Consider the following 18,186-nt stretch of genomic DNA (forward strand, 5'->3'; position numbering starts at 1 on the left):
GGACAAATTTGACTATATTTATAGAGCTAAGAGGAGGGAGTAAGTAGAAACAGAGAGTTAAAGGTACAGGAGAGAAGGGAGGTACTTTAGCAAGTCCTTGAGTGGGACAATAATGAATTGGATTAAGGACACAAATTGAAATACTGACTTTGTCCAGAAGGAAGTTAACTTCATTCTGTGAGAGTGGTGGAAATGACGTAAGCAGGAGAGATGTTACCCAGCTTAGTAAACCATTTATCTTAAAGTACAATACTTAAAATAACATTAACCTGCAGCTAAGCAAAATAAGTATTATTTCTTGATTTCATGAATTTAACTGGAACATAAAACATTTTCTCTATTAAAAAAAATGAAAAAAGAAAGAGAAAACCACATCTTAAAAGTGGTAGATTGCTGTTGGTCAGGCATGGTGGCTCACGCCTGTAATCTCAGCACTTTGGGAGACTGAGGTGGGAGGATCATGAGGTCAGGAGATCAACACCATCCTGGCTAACATGGTGAAACCCCATGTCTACTAAAAATACAAAAAATTAGCCAGGCGTGGTGGCGGGCGCCTGTAGTCCCAGCTACTTAGGAGGCTGAGGCAACAGAATGGTGTGAACCTGGGAGGCAAAGCTTGCAGTGAGCCGAGATGGTGCCACTTCACTCCAGCCTGGGCAACAGAGCGAGACTCCATCTAAAAAAAAAAAAAAAAAAAAGGTGGTAGATTGCTTTGTCTGGTTACAATTTCTCAAACTCTAAAATTGACTTCAGGCTAGACACAGTGGCTAACACTGTAACACTATAATCTCAGCACTTTGAGAGGCTAAGGTGGGAGTATTACTTGAGCCTAGGAGTTTGAGACCAGCCTGGGCTACATGGTGAGACCCCATATCTTTAAAAAAAAAAAAAAAAAATGCGGTGGAACACTTATAGAATGTTAGATAGGTCATTCTTTTAGTGCAGCTTACAATGGTTTATTCAACATAGCAAAAACTATCTGCTGAGAAAAATTTAGAACAGACTACAGTTGTGGAAAAAGCCAAAAGAACTTCATTCAAAAGCACTTTTTGCTTTAAAATTTGGTAGTTAAAAACAGGGCTTCCTTTCAGTTGTTTTTGTTTGGAAATATTTACTTTTTAGTCTTAATTATATTTAACATAACTTACTTCTAATTAAAAGAAGGGCAATAATACCCTAATTCTTATAAGTTTAATTTTTCTTGGTGAGGATTTATTCAAAATCAACTTTCTTTTTTTTTTTTTTTTTTGAGATGGAGTCTCGCTCTGTCACCCAGACTGGAGTGCAGTGGCATGATCTCGGCTCACTGCAAGCTCCGCCTCCCGGGTTCACGCCATTCTCCTGCCTCAGCCTCCGGAGTAGCTGGTTCTAGAGGCACCCGCCCCCACGCCCGGCTAATTTTTTGCATTTTTAGTAGAGACAGGGTTTCACCACGTTAGCCAGGATGGTCTCAATCTCCTGACCTCGTGATTTGCCCGCCTCAGCCTACCAAAGTGCTGGAATTACAGGCGTGAGCCACTGTGCCCGGCCTATTCAAAATCAACTTTAAAAAAACCACTCAGGCCAGCTGTGGTGGCTCACGCCTGTAATCCCAGCACTTTGGGAGGCTGAGGCAGGTGGATCACTTGAGGTCAGGAGTGAGACTAGCCTGGCCAACCTGGTGAAAACCCATCTGTACTAAAAATGCAAAAATAAGCTGGGCACAGTGGCACGTGCCTGTAATCCCAGCTACTTGGGATCCTGAGGCAGGAGAATCGCTTGAACCTGGGAGGCGGAGGTTGCAGTCAGCCGAGATCGTGCCACTGCACTCCAGCCTGGGTGACAGAGCGAGACTCAGACCATGTCCTCTCCCTCTTACTCTCCCAAAAAAGAGAAAAACATGGCAAATGGCAGTTACAGCGAAGCAACACACTCAGGAAGGAGGCTTCAAAATCATTTTTTCAAAGTCTACCGTGTGCCCTGTTCTAAGTGCTGAGAAAACAGGAATGGCCAAGAAAGACAAAGTTCCTGCCCTTGTGGAGCTTACAAATAAGCACGGGGAGAAAAGAAAACAAGCACATACAGACAGACATGATCATCAGAAGTGAGACGGAAAACAGCAACAATCAGTGTCGCAATCAGATGAGAGGGCTGGGGGATGGGGAGGGCGGTGGTGACTGGGAGGGTTGGGCAGATTGGCTGGCTGAGGTGGACTTCTCTGAGGCAGGGGCATTTAATCGAAAATGCCAATGAGCCAGCCATGAGAAAATCTGGGAGAGTAGCCTTTCAAACGAAGACACGTGCAAATGATGTCGCCAGCCTCTCTCACTCTGATGACACAAAATGTACGGACAGCACTGAGCTACCATGTGTCCCTATTAGAAATCATATTTACATTTTCAGTCTTTGGGATTTGAGGCATCTGGTACTGATATCCGTATCTTCTAGATGTTTCAATAGGGGGTCCATTAGAAAATCTGGGTTATAAAAAAATTAAAAACATAGGGGATAAAGAGAAAATGAAAATAACAAGAAAAGCAATATTAAAACATACATACAGTTTACATTTAAATGTCCCAAAGGAGATGTGTTGGAGCTGTTTGTGGATCCATCCAGCCAAATAAAACCACACACCAAGAGGTTCTGTTAGGGAAGATGAAAGTAACTATAACAGAATAGGAAAACCAAATTTACACACTTGTATGTGGATCATTTAGAATATAAACAATTTACTCTGAAAAAAAGTTTTATAAATCCCTATGGTATTGACATAAACTAGGCATAATAAACTCAAATGTGAAATCATTAGATTTATTTGTAATGACAGGGTCAGTTTGAGAACCTGTGTTCAGTGATAGTGATGCTTTGGATGAAACAATTCAGCTCAAACTCTTGGCATTATGATCATCCTTTCCTAATATGTGTCTCGAAGGTCCCCAAATAGTCCCAGGGCCTGCCTGGCTTTTATGAATACTCTAGCCAGTCCAAAGTAGGGCAACACATACTGTATCCAGACATGAAACGAATGTCATCAAGGAGGCCACTGAACCACCTTTAAAGGAAAGACAGCTGGAGTACTCCAGTGGGTAGAAGATTTGGAGATAATTGTGGCTAGCAATTTGGCATGCAGAAAGAAGAGAAAAGAACACTGTTTTCAAATGGGAAACAGAAAATGAGACGGGGAAATGAAAGCACATTCCCAGATGGAGCGATTTTATTTCCAAACATGATTCAGAACAGATATATGCTTTGCTACCTCCACACTGGATTTTCATTTTATAAAATATATTTGCTATTAAAATCATTCATAAAATCTACCTTCCCCTTCATAGTGGGAAATAAGCAAAGTCAAAGGTTAAAAGGTCATGCATAAAATAGATCCACCAAGATAATTATATAATAGTCTTAAGTTCTTCACAAATCAAGAAAACATTAATTTATACTTCACTATACAGCACTTCAAGGTTTTTCTTTATATATTAATGTTCATATTTCACAGACAATTTTACAAAAAGATTATCTTTTTTTCATAAAATAGGAAAACAAAGCCACAGTACTAAAAAAAAATCAATCTGCAGACTGTAAACATTTTTTATAAGAATAAACACTAAAAGAACAATGAAACTCAAGTGCTTTATCAGAAACAGTGGTTGACCTCTTTTTTCCTTTACTCCCTTTTCATCTGAGAGAGCCTTTTAGAGATCGGGAATCATTTGTTGCCTGTAATTACTATAGGCTTTGGCTCACAATTCTCGGGAAAAATATCAATTTAAGGAACCCTGTATATACATTTTATTTTCTTTTTCTTTGAGACAGACAACCTCAAAATAAGGTCCAAATATTGGTTCCTTCCAATATATGAGGAGGGTAGTTACCATAGAATAAGAACTAAAATCCCATTTTTTTTAGGAAAAAAAAAAGACCTTCAATGATGTAGGTGTCTGTGTATAAGGAACTACGACCTACCAAAAAACCACCACATAAGAAGAGGCCAATATAATTTGCCAGTCTGACAAGACAGTTGGTATTACAGGTGGAAGAGACCTCAAGGATCACATAATTCAGCTCTTTGATTTTAGGGGGAGGAAAGACGAGGCCCAGAGATGATAAGTGGCTTGCCTAAGTACATTAGCAAGTTAGCTTCAATGGTTATTTTTATACACACACAGGCACACATACATACTGTTGCACTGACTTCTGTTTTGTACATAAAATGCTACTGGCTCATACAATACATCAATAAGTATGCAAATTTTCATTTGTTATTTGATTGCTGGAAGTGGGAAATACTCATTCTTCCCAGGAGTGAAATGGTTCTACTTTCTCTCCGTGGTATACTGTATCATTACTCAGCTCTACTGCTGCTCTCTACAGCCCCTAACAGTAGCATAGATTGGGGAAGAAGGAAGGATGGCAGGAAGGCAGGCAGAGATCCTCAACTCAAATCAGAATTGGAGTGTCTTGTGTCAAAGATGTTCCCACTGGCAGTGAAGACTTTACATGAAGTTAAGCTTGAGCTGTTGAAACTTCCAGACCTGGCTGGAAGGAGGAAATGGGGGATCGAGGCACCACCAGGTACCAGTGTACGCCCTTCACTCAGAACATGAGTTGTGTTCCTCTGACCCTAAAAAGCAGAGATGAGCAGTGTGTGTCCTGCCTAAGCTACTGAACTATAAACTTAGATGACTTTACTAGGTGCAGTCATAGTTTTTAATTATCTTAACTTGTATATGCATATAAACATGAAAATATTTATGCCTATGTTATAGTAGTATTAATAGCTATTATATCATTTCCACAAAATTACATGTGGTTATAACTGTAGGGAAGATTTTAAAACCCTAAGGCAATTTTTTAAAAAATACCATTGTTTTCGATATTTATTATGGACATCTTTCTGAAAAACCTTAAGTCTAGCTATGTATATTAACATTAAATAACTTAAAAAAATAAACAATACATTATATTGTAGCAAAATAGCTCCATTTTAACGCCATATAAGTGAAAAAATTGAGTTTTCAAGAATAGACTAGACCTCTAAAGGTATTTTTCACAATTTTGAACTAATATTAAATATATTTTCTTTTTCGACTATGCCAAATATATTCACGCTGCTCTTGGTACTTTATGTCAGAAGTATTTTTATGTGAAACACTAGGTTGTTTCATTTGTCTGTTTTTACTTGCTCTATAATGAAAAGTTTACTCTAAATCTAAATAAATTTGCTCCCAAAGATCTCCCCACGGAGAAGGGGGACAGCATAACCAAAAAACAACAAAAACCTAATGATATACAGATATCCAGTGCATGCGACTTCATATTTTCTAATAATAGTAGTAGAAAGTAACTTTCAAGTATCCCTGTAATCCAACTGGACTTACAGATAGTGATCTCATAAAATGAATAGTATTCTAGAGGAAGGAAGTCCTTTAAGAAACTTGTTCTTCCTAGAAAATCTTTGCCAAAATTCCCATAGGAAACAAAACCATCCATTCACGAAAAAACAGAGGGTGCTTGGTCCCCTGCACTGACCTGAAAGCGCGCACATTTAACACTGCTCTGAACTCAAGGTTAACTCTAGCAGAATTGAGGAGTCCTTGTTTTCTTATCAGTCTGTCATCCAGAGCTGGAAGAACTGCTTCTAAAAAGAACGTCTTGATGAAGGCAGGACCCAAAGTTATTTCCAGTTCCTAGTCCTGCTTTCTGTAGCTGTAGGTATGAGTATAGTTGGCTAAAATAACAAGAACAGAGAGATTGGCCCACTCTGGGAACCAAATTCAGATGTTTTGCACTTAAGTTAGTCAAATTCATTTTTAAAAATTAGGTTATCATAAAGACTTCAGTTATGGAATAGAGACTCCACAACTCACATGTAGAGGGGGATGAGAGGAAGAATTAGTCGGCTAAAAAGTGCACGTCTTTCCAAAGCAGGTGTAGGAGGTCAAGAGGGTCTCGAGGCTTCTGGAAGTTTTGCTCCTTTACAGGTTTTGATCCAGCCACTTGATGTAACTATTCCTAGTCCGGATTCCCACTGAGAAATTGGTGGGCCAGCTAGTGAAAATCATACATCCGTGAAAGCCATCCTCAAAGTGATCCAGGGTCACTTCCACACCGGCACTCTCCAAACGCTTGGCATACATGATCCCATCGTCTCTGAGGACATCATGCTCACACGTCAGAATGTAGGTCTTTGGGAGGAGCTGCAGCACTGCCTGGTCTGCAATGAGTGGGGCAGAGCGGGCATCCAGCAACTGAGGAAGCTCCTGGACAATCCTGGCATTGCCTGTGGTCTGTACAACAGGCTTGTAGTTCTTTGTGAAGGATGCAGGCAGGAGGGATGTCCAGTTTAGACGGGCCCTGAGGGTAGCAGCCTCTTCCACATCAAGTGAAGTGTGATTGTTAATGATCATTGCCTGCACAAAGTCATAGTTGCCTTTGAAGTAGTCCACCCAATACTTCACCATGACATAGCGGGGCAGGATTGGCGTATTCACATTTTGCTGATAAGATGGTGTGTTAAAATCTAAAGCTTGAAGAACCGGATAAATTAAAGCTTGCAGTTTGAGCTTATTTTTTAGGCTGGCATCTTGAGTAAACTAGAGAAGAGGAAGCAAATGCATTATTTCATTCTGCCTGCCTTCTTTTATAGGAACCATACCCTATAGAGTAGCTTAATGTGTTGCTCTGAATCTGTCAATGGTATAAGTGTTACATTTCTACCAGGCACTGTATAAATAATATAGTTTTAAAAATGATTCTCCATCGTTACCATCACCACCCTATCAAGCTGCTAGATACTTAACTAAGAAAGGTATGATGTTTACAACTCATAGTTTTGAGTGAACCCTGTACTTGTATCTATCTTTAGGCAGTTAAGACACCTGGGTATTATGAATGGATAATGTATGAACCTTCTTTAATTTTTTATTCCCTACAAAACTCCCAAAAAAGGTCATGACTTCCTAGGGAGAAAAAAAATTAGTCCTACTCTTCCAGAAGAGAGGGGCAGAAAAAAGTTAAACAGATTATGAGACTCCTGAGTGTTTCAGTAGGACCTCAGGGTATGTCTTCTGGTAAGCATCTTCATGCTTGGTGAGAGAATTTAAACAGTTCTGGCAATGTACCCTCCATTCTACATAATGAGCATATGCCATAGAGTGAAGTTGTCATGGGAATGTGAATGAGTCCCCTACCTCAACAGATTTCAGTCCCCCCACGCCTCCCCATCGTGTTAATATTGCTCCATTTTGTAATTCTAGTGTGCAAAATTATGTATTTGTCCTGTAACATCTAAAAGAAAGCTAACGAGTCATGAAGCTTCATAGAAAACTAAATGATCTTCAAGGTAACTTTAGCCATACACTTCTGCTTCATACCTGGACTTTAGAAACCCAGGTGAGATGTGACTGCTTTCCAAAACATGAATGGTCAGTAAATAGTACTTTGAATATGTGCCAAAAATTGTATACACATCACCTCACCAAGTCCTTGCAACAGCCCTGCAATCAGATGACATCGTCCTCATTTTTCTGAGGCTCAGAGAAGTTAAGGGACTTATCCAGGGCCCCACAACACTCAAGGGTGAGTCCTGGGTTAGATTCCAGTGCTGTCTGGCTTGAAAGCCAAGTATGTTCTCTCCACTGAGCCAAGACTCTCTTGTGACCACATGTGGATGAAAACCTTGCCAATGCCAAATGGAAAATCAAGTTCTTGAATTACAACAAAAGAGTTAGAAACCAAGGTACCTCATAATTAGAATGACAGATGGTATTTGAGGACACCAAATGAAATTTGGAGGTGAGACGACAAAGATATCTTAAGTTATTTCATCCATAACAGGAAGAAAACGTGCTTTTTCCCAGCTGCCAAAAAAATTGGGGTGCTATTAGAGCTAGACATAGTTTTCAAAGAATTCAATCAGGTGAAACTCATAGTAACTTGTAAGATAATAGTTAAATGGCTGAATTGTTTAATTTTTTTTCTTTTGCATTAAGAAAAAGTTGGGGAAACAAATTTTAAGGTTTTAATGTGGCTCAAAGTTGTAAGGAATAATCTTAGGAACTGGAATTTAAGCAAAAATACTCTGCTTTGCAAGTCAAACATGAAAAAGGAGCAGGGGACACTTGAGTTCCATACATAGCCCTGAGAAGCAAGGGATGTCAGCCCTTCTCTAACACTGACTGTAATCAGGGACTTTACAAAGTCTCATAGGTGACACTTCCTCCAATGACCCATCTTTCTACTTCAGCAAGATCTCTGAGAGCTCTACAAGTGTAATCGCATGAACAATTTGGCCATCTAGTGACCAGCCCACCCAGCTATGCCTTTGCCACACATAATGGAGGGTGTGTTGGTCTGCTGGACCTTATCATGCACCACTCAATCCACCAGCACCTTAGGACAGTGGTGTTACCTGTTGTCCAAGGGCAGCAGCCAGATTTCCACCAGCACTGTCACCAGAAATGCAAATTCTGCCTGGATCAACCATATACTTCTGTAAGACTTCTGGCTTCAGGAAATACTTTGTGGCCCGTACAACATCATGAATTTGCTCAGGAAAATAAACCTTTGGAACTAGCCTGTATCTGTAAAAACAAAAGTTGTATTCATTTAAGGCCTTTGCCAAGTTTTGGGGACATTTAAAGTTTAGAGACAAACTGATTCTTTTAAATCTGGAAATAAATAGATAAGAAATTGATTCAATGGAATTACTGTATTCATATTACTGTATGAAAAAGAAAAAAATAATAAAATATAAATATAAACCATTTTCTTGCAAATCAAATACTTAATTTAAAATGTGATGATTTTGTATTAGTAATAGTACTATTTTTCTTTAAACTATCAGCCACCAAACCATACCTACTTACCACCAAGAACAACCAAAATAAAATTTCAAAGTAAAAGGTAAAAGGTGGACAGAGCTTCATTGCAAAGACATGGATAGCACCATAATAGATTTTAGAATTTTATTTCTGGAAGTCAGTGTTCCATTCATAATGTCTCTGGGTTAAAAGGTGACTTGGCAGCATTAACCACTTCATTGGTCTCTCATTTAATGGTCCATCATTTACTTCATGTAATAAAATTGTACTTCACTGGAGAGGTCCATACTAGCCTGACATTAAAACCAAGCAATGCATTCACTACCTGGAAGACTGTAACTAAAAGGCCAGTTGTTAACCTGCAAAAGGGAAGCTAAGTTTTCCAGACAGCCTAGAGCAGGCCCTCAGGGATACTTCTGGGGCTCCTCCAACTGGCTCCACTTTGCAAGATCAGAATCCTTTGGAATCCTATCTGTACACCTAGCAGAATTCATATCCCTTTAAGACTCCCAAAAAGCTCTGGTTTTGTCAAATGCCCCACCCATAATATTATCTTACACATCCACATTGGCAATCTTGGTTTAGAGTTCCCTTCCACTCCCTATTCTCCCCTTTTGCTTATTAATTCTCACTCATCTTTTAAGCCTTAACTGGAGGGTTTGGCCTCCTCTAGGTCACCTTCCTTGGTCATATCTCCACTTGCTTCTGGGCTTGAACTGGCTAATATTCCTTGATATTTCTATGTGCCAGGGTATGTCACTCACTGTTCTTACTGGTTTATTTGAAAAGTATTTGTGTTTTTCCTAAAGACTGTGTTCTCTGATATCAGGAACTATGTTTTATTCATTACTGTGTTTCCAGTATCTGCCAATGTGAGGGGCACATAATCATCCATCCAATAAATCTCTTTTGAGTATTAACATACCTTCGTTTTGCAAACGAAGAAACTAAGGCATACAAAAGTTACTTGATTTGTAAAAACTCAAAAACAGACCAAAATTAGGTAGGATAAAAGCTAATTACCTAATTAAAACCTAATAACAATCAGTGAAGACTCAAACTTTTGATTTCCATCTTACAATTAGCATACTTATTTTCACAAACTAATTTTTTCTAAGCTACTCTAAATAAGGACATTTATTTTCTACCATCTAAAATCCAGCCAACTGGACTGGGAGCGGTGGCTCACATCTGTAATCCCAGCACTTTGGGAGGCTGAGGTGGGTGGATCACTTGAGATCAGGAATTCAAGACCAGCCTGGCCAACGTAGTAAAACCCCGTTTCTAATAAAAATACAAAAAAAGGGCCAGATGTGGTGGTTCATGCCTGTAATCCCAGCACTTTGGGAGGCAGAAGCGGGCAGATCACCTGGGGTCAGGAGTTCGAGATCAGCCTGACCAACATGGCGAAAACTCATCTCTACTAACAATATAAAAATTAGCCAGGCATGGTGGTGGGTGCCTGTAATCCCAACTACTTGGGAGGCTGAGACAGGAGAATTGCTTGAACCCAGGAGGCGGAGGTTGCAGTGAGCCAAGATGGCACCACTGCACTCCAGCCTGGGTGATAGAACAAGACTCCATCTCAAAAAAAAAAAAAAAAAAAAAAAAATTAGCCGGGCATGGTGGTGTGCACCTGTAATCCCAGCTACTTGGGAGGCTGAGGCATGAGAATCACTTGAACCCAGGAGGTAGAGGTTGCAGTGAGCTGAGATCATGCCACTGCACTCCAGCATGGGTGAAAGAGTGAGACCATGTCTCAAAATAAAATAAAATCCTGCTAGGTAATTAAACATCTTGACATTCATAAATGGACAAATGTTTGAGAAATACATTGGTAAATAGTGAATGTGGATCTGGTCACTCTGGAATTACCACATTTTGAAACTAAATGCAATAAAAAAATTCCCTTAGTGGAGGTGGAGCTTGCAGTGAGCTGAGACTGCACCACTGCACTCCAGCCTGGGCGATAGAGTGAGACTCTGCCTCAAAAAAAAAAAAAAAAAAAAAAAAAAAAAAAAAAATCCCTTAGTGTTTGCCATATAGCAGATAAAATAAGCTTTCAGATTTCTTATTTTTCCATCTGGGGTGGTCAATTAATCATGCAAAATGTTTTTTTTTCCAGTTGATTTTTCACTATATATGAAAGCTGCTGCTATATAATTCCATTTGAGCAAAAAAGTAGAATTACACAATTTTGTCCACTACATGACATAATTTCATATGATTCTATTTACCTCTAGTTCTTGGGGTGGGGGGGTAGGGTCTCAATTTTTAATCTTCAGTATTACCAAGCTGAACTTTTAATAAAAACAAATGTACTTCATGACTCAAGTTGTAAAAACAAAAGTTATTTCATTTCAGCAATATCCCACATATCACAATAAACTGGTTGCCCAGGTGGTCAGAACATATCCACTAGTATCCATACATCAAATAAGTTGAGTTTTTAGATGTTATTTCAGAAAAGGTCTGAGAGACTTTGATCAAAGGAAACTGGTAATCTAAAAAAAAATGCTACTGCTCAATCTTCTCAATTAATAATTGGCTTATATAATAGGATAAACACACTTAAAAACAAATAGGTTATGATGCAAGAGGGTTCCTGGTACCATAAAGATCCATGGCCTAACCCCTCCCCTTATCTGATTTCATGCTGGAAACATTCTTCAGTTTTACTCAGTAAAAATGGACACTTTTGGCCAGGCGCTGTGGCTCACCAGCACTGGGAGCAGTGTAATCCCAGCACTTTGGGAGGCCAAGGTGGGCGGATCACGAAGTCAGGAGATCGAGACCATCCTGGCCAACATGGTGAAACTCCATCTCTCCTAAAAATACAAAAATTAGCTGGGCGTGGTGGCGGGTGCCTGTAGCTACCCGGGAGGCTGAGGCAGGAGAATTGCTTGAACCAGGGAGTCAGAGGTTGCAGTGAGCCAAGATCGCATCACTGCACTCCAGCCTGGTGACAGAGTGAGACTCTGTCTCAAAAAAAAAAAAAAAGGAGAAATTTTGTAGACTGGAGAATACCCTGAAAGTAGATATTTATTAGGTTACCTGGTATAAGATGAACTTTCGGTCGGCCGCGTTGGCTCACGCCTGTAATCCCAGCACTATGGGAGGCCGAGACGGGCGGATCACGAGGTCAGGAGATTGAGACCATCCTGGCTAACAGAGTGAAACCCCGTCTCTACTAAAAATACAAAAAAAAAAATTAGCCAGGCGAGGTGGCGGGCGCCTGTAGTCCCAGCTACTCGGGAGGCTGAGGCAGGAGAATGGCGAAACCTGGGAGGCGGAGCTTGCAGTGAGCCGAGATCGTGCCACTGCACTCCTGCCTGGGCGACAGAGCGAGACTCCGTCTCAAAAAAAAAAAAAAGGAACTTTCAAAGTAGTTTGAAATTCACCTAATAAGTATATCAAAACGTTGTAATATCTAGACACAGAAAGCCAAGGATCAGGAGGATATTCATGGGTGGTACAGCCAAATAACGCATACATAAATGTATCTGCTGTCTGCTGCTGGTGCTCAAAGTTACGTCCCTGCAAAGTAGTGAAAGAGGGTTCTGATATTCAATATTTAAAAACTGCAGATCTTAAAGCACCTGATACATAAATACCAAAGATGTCATATCATATTAATACTATGGATGCATATATATTCCTCAATTTGCCCAACTCACATCAGGGAGAGGATGACTCTGCAATGCCAAGTGGATTATCTATTTTTATCACTGCATGTACCTCCCACTAGAAGAATAAGCTTTGGTGTAAATTCAGGCATGAGGTTTAATCAAATTAATGTGTAGAGTCTATAAAAATGACCATATTCCTGCTGGGTGACGTACGTTGCCAAATGTTCTACAGATGTATGTCGCTCAAATCTCAAGCAAACTTCTGGGTTTAAGGATGAGAATGTGAGGCTCAAGGAAAATGTGTAACTTGTCTATAACAGCTAGAAGCGGCAGAACTGGGATCTGAACTCACAACTGACTTCAAACCTATGCCTCTCTTCCTTTAAAGCCCTGAATGACACCAATGTGTTAAGAGGGTTGAAATGCGCATTCTTCCTCAAAATAACCTAACCTGGAAGCCACGTGTAAAACCTTCTGCTATGGAAAGGACACCAAGTTTTCTTCATATAGTGCCAGTTAGGTGAAAGATACGTGCGGCATTCTGGAATAAAATTATACTCCTATCAGATTCAGCAGCAGAGAGGATAAGCCTCACTCCTTTTCCAGCTTTTTTACTTTTCACCATCACCCAAGAAAATCTCAACAGATTCATTTTGGGAACATAAAAAAGTTAATATTCCCCACTGTCTTGGGGATATTTTTAGTAGGGGATATCCAAAGCAAATCAATAATTAAAACCAGATTGTGCTCTCTGAGTGAGACAACTCCAGAGGGAAAATCTATTTACTCCGCTAACAGAAGCTTCCTTTCTACTGTTGCATCAAGAGGTTTAAAAAAAAAAAAAAAAGCTTCCTTTCTTCCCTGCCCCCTTTATTTTTATTTTTATTTTTTATTTTTTTGAGATGGAGTCTCACTCTGTTGCCCAGGCTGGAGAGCAGTGGCGCAATCTCGGCTCACTGCAAGTTCCGCCTCCTGGGTTCACACCATTCTCCCGCCTCAGCCTCCCAAGTAGCTGGGACTATAGGTGCCCACCACCACACCCAGCTAATTTTTTGTATTTTTAGTAGAGATGGGGTTTCACCGTGTTAGCCAGGATGGTCTCACTCTCCTGACCTCGTGATCCCCCACCTCAGCCTCCCAAAGTGCTGGAATTGCAGGTGTGAGCCACTGCGCCCAGCCCCCTGCCCCCTTTAAGGGACAGTCTTGCTCTGTCACCCAGGCTTGAGTGCAGTGACATCATCATAGCTCACTGCAGCCTCAAGCTCTGGACCATAAGCGATCCTCCCACCTCTGCCTCCCTAAGTGCTGGAATTACGGGTATGAGCCACTGCATCCCACCCAGAAGCTTCCTTTCCATTGAAGAGACATATAATAAAATTGTGCTCGAGGGGAAGGAATGTGGATGAATGATTGTTTCTCCAAAACTGCACCACTGCACTCCACCCTGGGCAACACAGTGAGACTCTGTCTCAAAAATAAATAAATAAAAAATAAATAAACTAGAGGTAAAAAGGTACTCAATTATAGTTAAACTGCACCAAAGTTTGTGAATATAAAATAAGGCCTTTCTAGATTATATAAATGAGGATACACCTGCGTACCTTAGATATAAGATAAACATTGTAATGTATTTAACAAATACTTATTGTGCAATTAATATGTAAAAATAGCATAGCGTTGTAGAAGCTGCTGAGTAGTAGGCATGGCTTTTACCTAGTTTTTGTAACTCAAGGACTTTACCTATTGGTTATTTGGTCTGTCTCCAGACCCTTGTGCCAGCATGAGTGACATGAATCATGGAGTCCCAACTCCTGGTGCTCATATGAGGTGATTACATTACCAAGGCTGCTGGAACTCCTGCCCACCAGCTTCCTCAGATAAGAACCTTCCCCAATGCCACAATCCACATGAAAGAATAGCAAAGCCATGACACCACTACCCACTCTAGAGGGCCTCAAGGCAAGGAACTGCTGGCTCTAGACAGCCTCTCTTCTAGAAGGTGGAGGTCCAGGAGAACCAAGGGTCCACCGTCCTCCTAAAGACTCTCAGAAACATCCACCCTTACTTCTGTTTTCCTCAGTTGTCCCTCCATCTGTCTTCTCTCACATTTCATTCCCTCACTGCTCTCTGCCTCCTCCCTCACCTCTCAAGCCCTCTTATTACACCACTTTGGTCTTCCATGACCAATCCACTTCTCTAATGAGGTTCTGCTCATCCTTAGGGGTTTGATCCAAGCATCACTTTCTTTAAGACACCATTTCTGACCCTTTAAATGAGGTAAGATCTTGCCTGTTAGATGCCTCTATTACTACTTGCCCTTCTACTTCCCATCACTTATCACACTTTTAACATTACTTATTCAAGGTCTTTTTCTTCTAGATCATAAACTCTATGGCAGGAATTAAGTCATTCTTACATTGTTATGTCACCAGAATTTAACACAGTAACTGACACAAAACAGGAATCCAATAAATATTTATGGAATAAAAGAAAGAAGAAAGAAGTGAGCCACTGAGATCCAGCTCTGAACATACTTTGCTTTTTTTTTGAGACAGGGTCTTGCTCTGTCACCTAGGCTAGAGTGCAGTGGTGCAATCTCAGCTCACTGCAGCCTTGACCTCCCATGCTCAAGCAATCTTTCCAACTCAGCCTCCCGAGTAGCTGGGACTACAGGCATGTACCACCATGCCTGGCTAATTGTTTTTTAACTTTTTTGTAGAGATGGGGTTTTGCTATATTGCCCAGGCTGGTATTGAACTCCCGGACTCAAGTGATCCACCTGCCTCAGCCTCCCAATGTGTTGGGATTACAGGTGTGAGCCACTACATCTGGCCTGAACATCGTTTCCAAGAGAAACATCATGATCATATAATGTTGGCTGTACCTCAACTACAGCATAGGTTATAAAGTGTCCTTGGGTAAGCCTGAATCCTGACAAGGATTACTATCTCACTATTTCTCCAGAAAAAAAAAAAAAAAAGTACTGTGAGTTCCAAACATGCTGATAAATAAATGTGTAAGTTGACCCTTTCATTCTATAGGCTAGATAGAGCAATAATCCTCCAGACTCATCTAGTGCTTTTGAATATCTGAACCCCTTTTATATCAATTGTCTAAAATGATTCTCGTGACAACTCTCTGCAGTCATTATCCCAACTCAGCATGCATTTACCTAGCATGCACACTCCAAGCCTTGCACTGGGTTCTGGAGATGCAAAGGAAGGAAGACGTGATTTCTGTTTCCAGGAGTTCACATTCTTTTGTTTTTGCTTTTTTTGTTTGTTTGTTTTGTTTTGTTTTGTTTTTGAGACCAAGTTTCGCTCTTGTTGCCCAGGCTGGAGTGCAATGGCGCGATCTCGGCTCACCGCAACCTCCACCTCCTGGGTTCAAGCGATTCTCCTACCTCAGCCTCCCGAGTAGCTGGGATTACAGGCATGCACCACCATGCCCAGCTAATTTTGTATTTTTAGTAGAGACGGGGTTTCTCCATGTTGATCAGGCTGGTCTCAAACTCCCAACCTCAGGTGGCCTCCCAAAGTGCTGGGATTACAGGCATGAGCACCACGCCCAGGCTTTGCTTTGTTTTTTGAAAAATAGGGTCTATGTTGCCTACGCTGGACTCAAACTCCTGGGCTCAAGTAATCCTTGTACCTCAGCCTCCCAAGTAAGGTGCACCACCATACCTCGCTCTTTTCCCAGTAGCTCACATTCTAAACATACAGGAAGGGTTCTCAACCCCATTTTGCACATGAGTTTAAGTGACCTGCTTGAGGTCACAGTCATGAGTGATGGAACTTGACTGCCGTACGCTGATGTCTCCCATCTGGATACCACGTTGTAAAGATTAAGAACACTGCAAAGTTAAAATCAAAGCAATTCCTTCTAAATTTTAGCCCTTTTCAAAAAAAATCTTCTTAAACATGTCTTATTCTTCTGTGTCTTATGATAAGCCTGACAATACCCATTTTACTTGAGACAGATGCTGATAAGGGGAGAAGGGAATGGAGGAACGGTTTAGGGCATGTGGCCAAATAGTGATATTGAACCCCAGAGGGTAAGCCCTGTGGTGAATGGAAAATCCGCATGATGCCAACTGAAACAGGCCCAGCTTCTCTCCTTTTCTCAGCCCTGCAAGGAGCTGGGGCTACACAAGAAACCAACTGAACGGCCCCTGAAGCTTGTTCCTCAACATCAAGCTGTACGGCCTTGTCTGCTTAAACATCCCCTGTGCTTTCCTCTGGCCAGCTGCCCAGGCCAGCTGCCCAAATCACTTCCTTGAAGGTTCCTGTATTACCAAACTGCACTGACAACACTTGAGTAATCTGGGAGGCCTCAAGGAGAGTCCGGAAAGGCCCAGGTGCGGTGGCTGCTTCCTCAGCAGATTTGGCTCCAGCTATCTGGACTCTAGGGCTTTTGGGTGACTCTAGGGCTTTTGGGTGACTCTAGAGCTTTTAGGTGGCTCTAGGGCTTTTGTCCACATGGTCAGAACTGTCTCAGTGACTCTGAGCAGTCCCTTCCAAGAGACTGCAGAACAGATCTGCTTAAATCTGGAGTAGGAGCAAGGAGGTGATGCACCATGAACAGGAGAGCAGCTGACAGAGAGGCAGAGGGAAGAGGAGAACTGAATGAGCCTGGGGCAAGGAAAAGTGGTTGATGTCATGGCCCTGCCACTCAGCATTATAAGCTTCCTTCAACAGTGGCTTGAAACTGGATCAGAAAGGTCCAGAGACCTCGGGAACTATCTCACTTACTCCCCTACCCCATCTATGTGACGAGCTAGCTATCTGGCCTTATGCACATTACTTAGCTTCTTGGGTCTCAATTTCCTCACTTATGAAAAAGATATCAAAATATCTTGGATGTTTTATATGAGAATGAAGATGCTTCATTCGTTCATTCCATATTTACTGAATGCTCACCATATGCCAGGAATATTTCCAGGCACTAAAGATTCAGCAATAAACAAAACAAACAACAATCCTGAAATGTTTGCCTTTATAAAATTCATATTGTCTATTTCCACTTATTACAATAAACATGTAATAAGTCAAATATGTGATTTGTTGGATATTGATGATAGCTTCGGAGAGAAATGAAACAGAGAAATGTGGGTTGCAATCTTACAAAGGCTTGTCATACAAAAGGCTTGGCTGAGAGGATGGTATCTAAACAAAGACCTAAAGTAGAAGAGACACATGTGCAAAGGCATTCGCACAGTGCCTGGCACAAAAAAGACAGCGTGATTTTTGTGTTTTATTATTATCATCATAATTGTTATAATTATTATTCACTTTCTTCTTAGTTGCCCAGAAAAGTGGCTTATACAGGACTGATAGAGACAACTCAAAACATTAATATTACTACTATTACTACTAACTACACCAAAAAAATTTGTTGAACACATATTTCTATTCCCAAAGTCCAAGTCACAGAACCTGACTCTAAGAGAGTAATTTTTTCAACTCTTGGCTGTAAAAGAGATTCTCTTAAAATCCTTACTACTTTTTAGATTTAAAAAGTTAGTATTAAACTTATATGTTGCAGGTAACTGATTGCATACTTCTCTAGGTTTTTAGTTAATCCTTTTTTCAGAAGTTTTCAGAACTAAATGTGAAAAGGTAATTTGAAGTGTTATAAAGCTAGTTCAATAAATTTTGTTATATCAGAAATCATTTTTCTGATTATGCTGAGTGTGATTTTGGGCAAATCACTTTGCCAACTCGAGACCTTTATTTTATACTTTATCACTTGTA

At 40.7% G+C, this 18,186-nt stretch overlaps 1 protein-coding gene across 3 annotated transcripts in view; it reads right to left on the minus strand.

Moving 5' to 3' along the window:
* Window positions 1-1,835: 1,835 nt before the first annotated feature.
* LOC105465631 (neutral cholesterol ester hydrolase 1) overlaps window positions 1,836-18,186 on the minus strand; it is an 89,877-nt gene continuing 73,526 nt past the window's right edge. For 2 of the 3 annotated variants that reach the window (XM_011714167.3, XM_071091246.1), the window contains exons 4-5: window positions 8,393-8,564; window positions 3,172-6,575 (exon numbers count right to left, since the gene is read on the minus strand). In XM_011714167.3, coding sequence (XP_011712469.3) covers window positions 5,958-6,575; window positions 8,393-8,564 — 790 coding nt within the window. In that variant the 3' untranslated portion in view covers window positions 3,172-5,957. Of the gene's footprint in view, window positions 2,623-3,171; window positions 6,576-8,392; window positions 8,565-18,186 lie in introns of those variants that run through there. The other variant, XR_011619897.1, reaches the window with a different exon arrangement.

The sequence above is a fragment of the Macaca nemestrina genome, chromosome 2, assembly GCF_043159975.1.
Source record: "Macaca nemestrina isolate mMacNem1 chromosome 2, mMacNem.hap1, whole genome shotgun sequence".
In the NCBI taxonomy this organism is placed as follows: domain Eukaryota; kingdom Metazoa; phylum Chordata; class Mammalia; order Primates; family Cercopithecidae; genus Macaca; species Macaca nemestrina.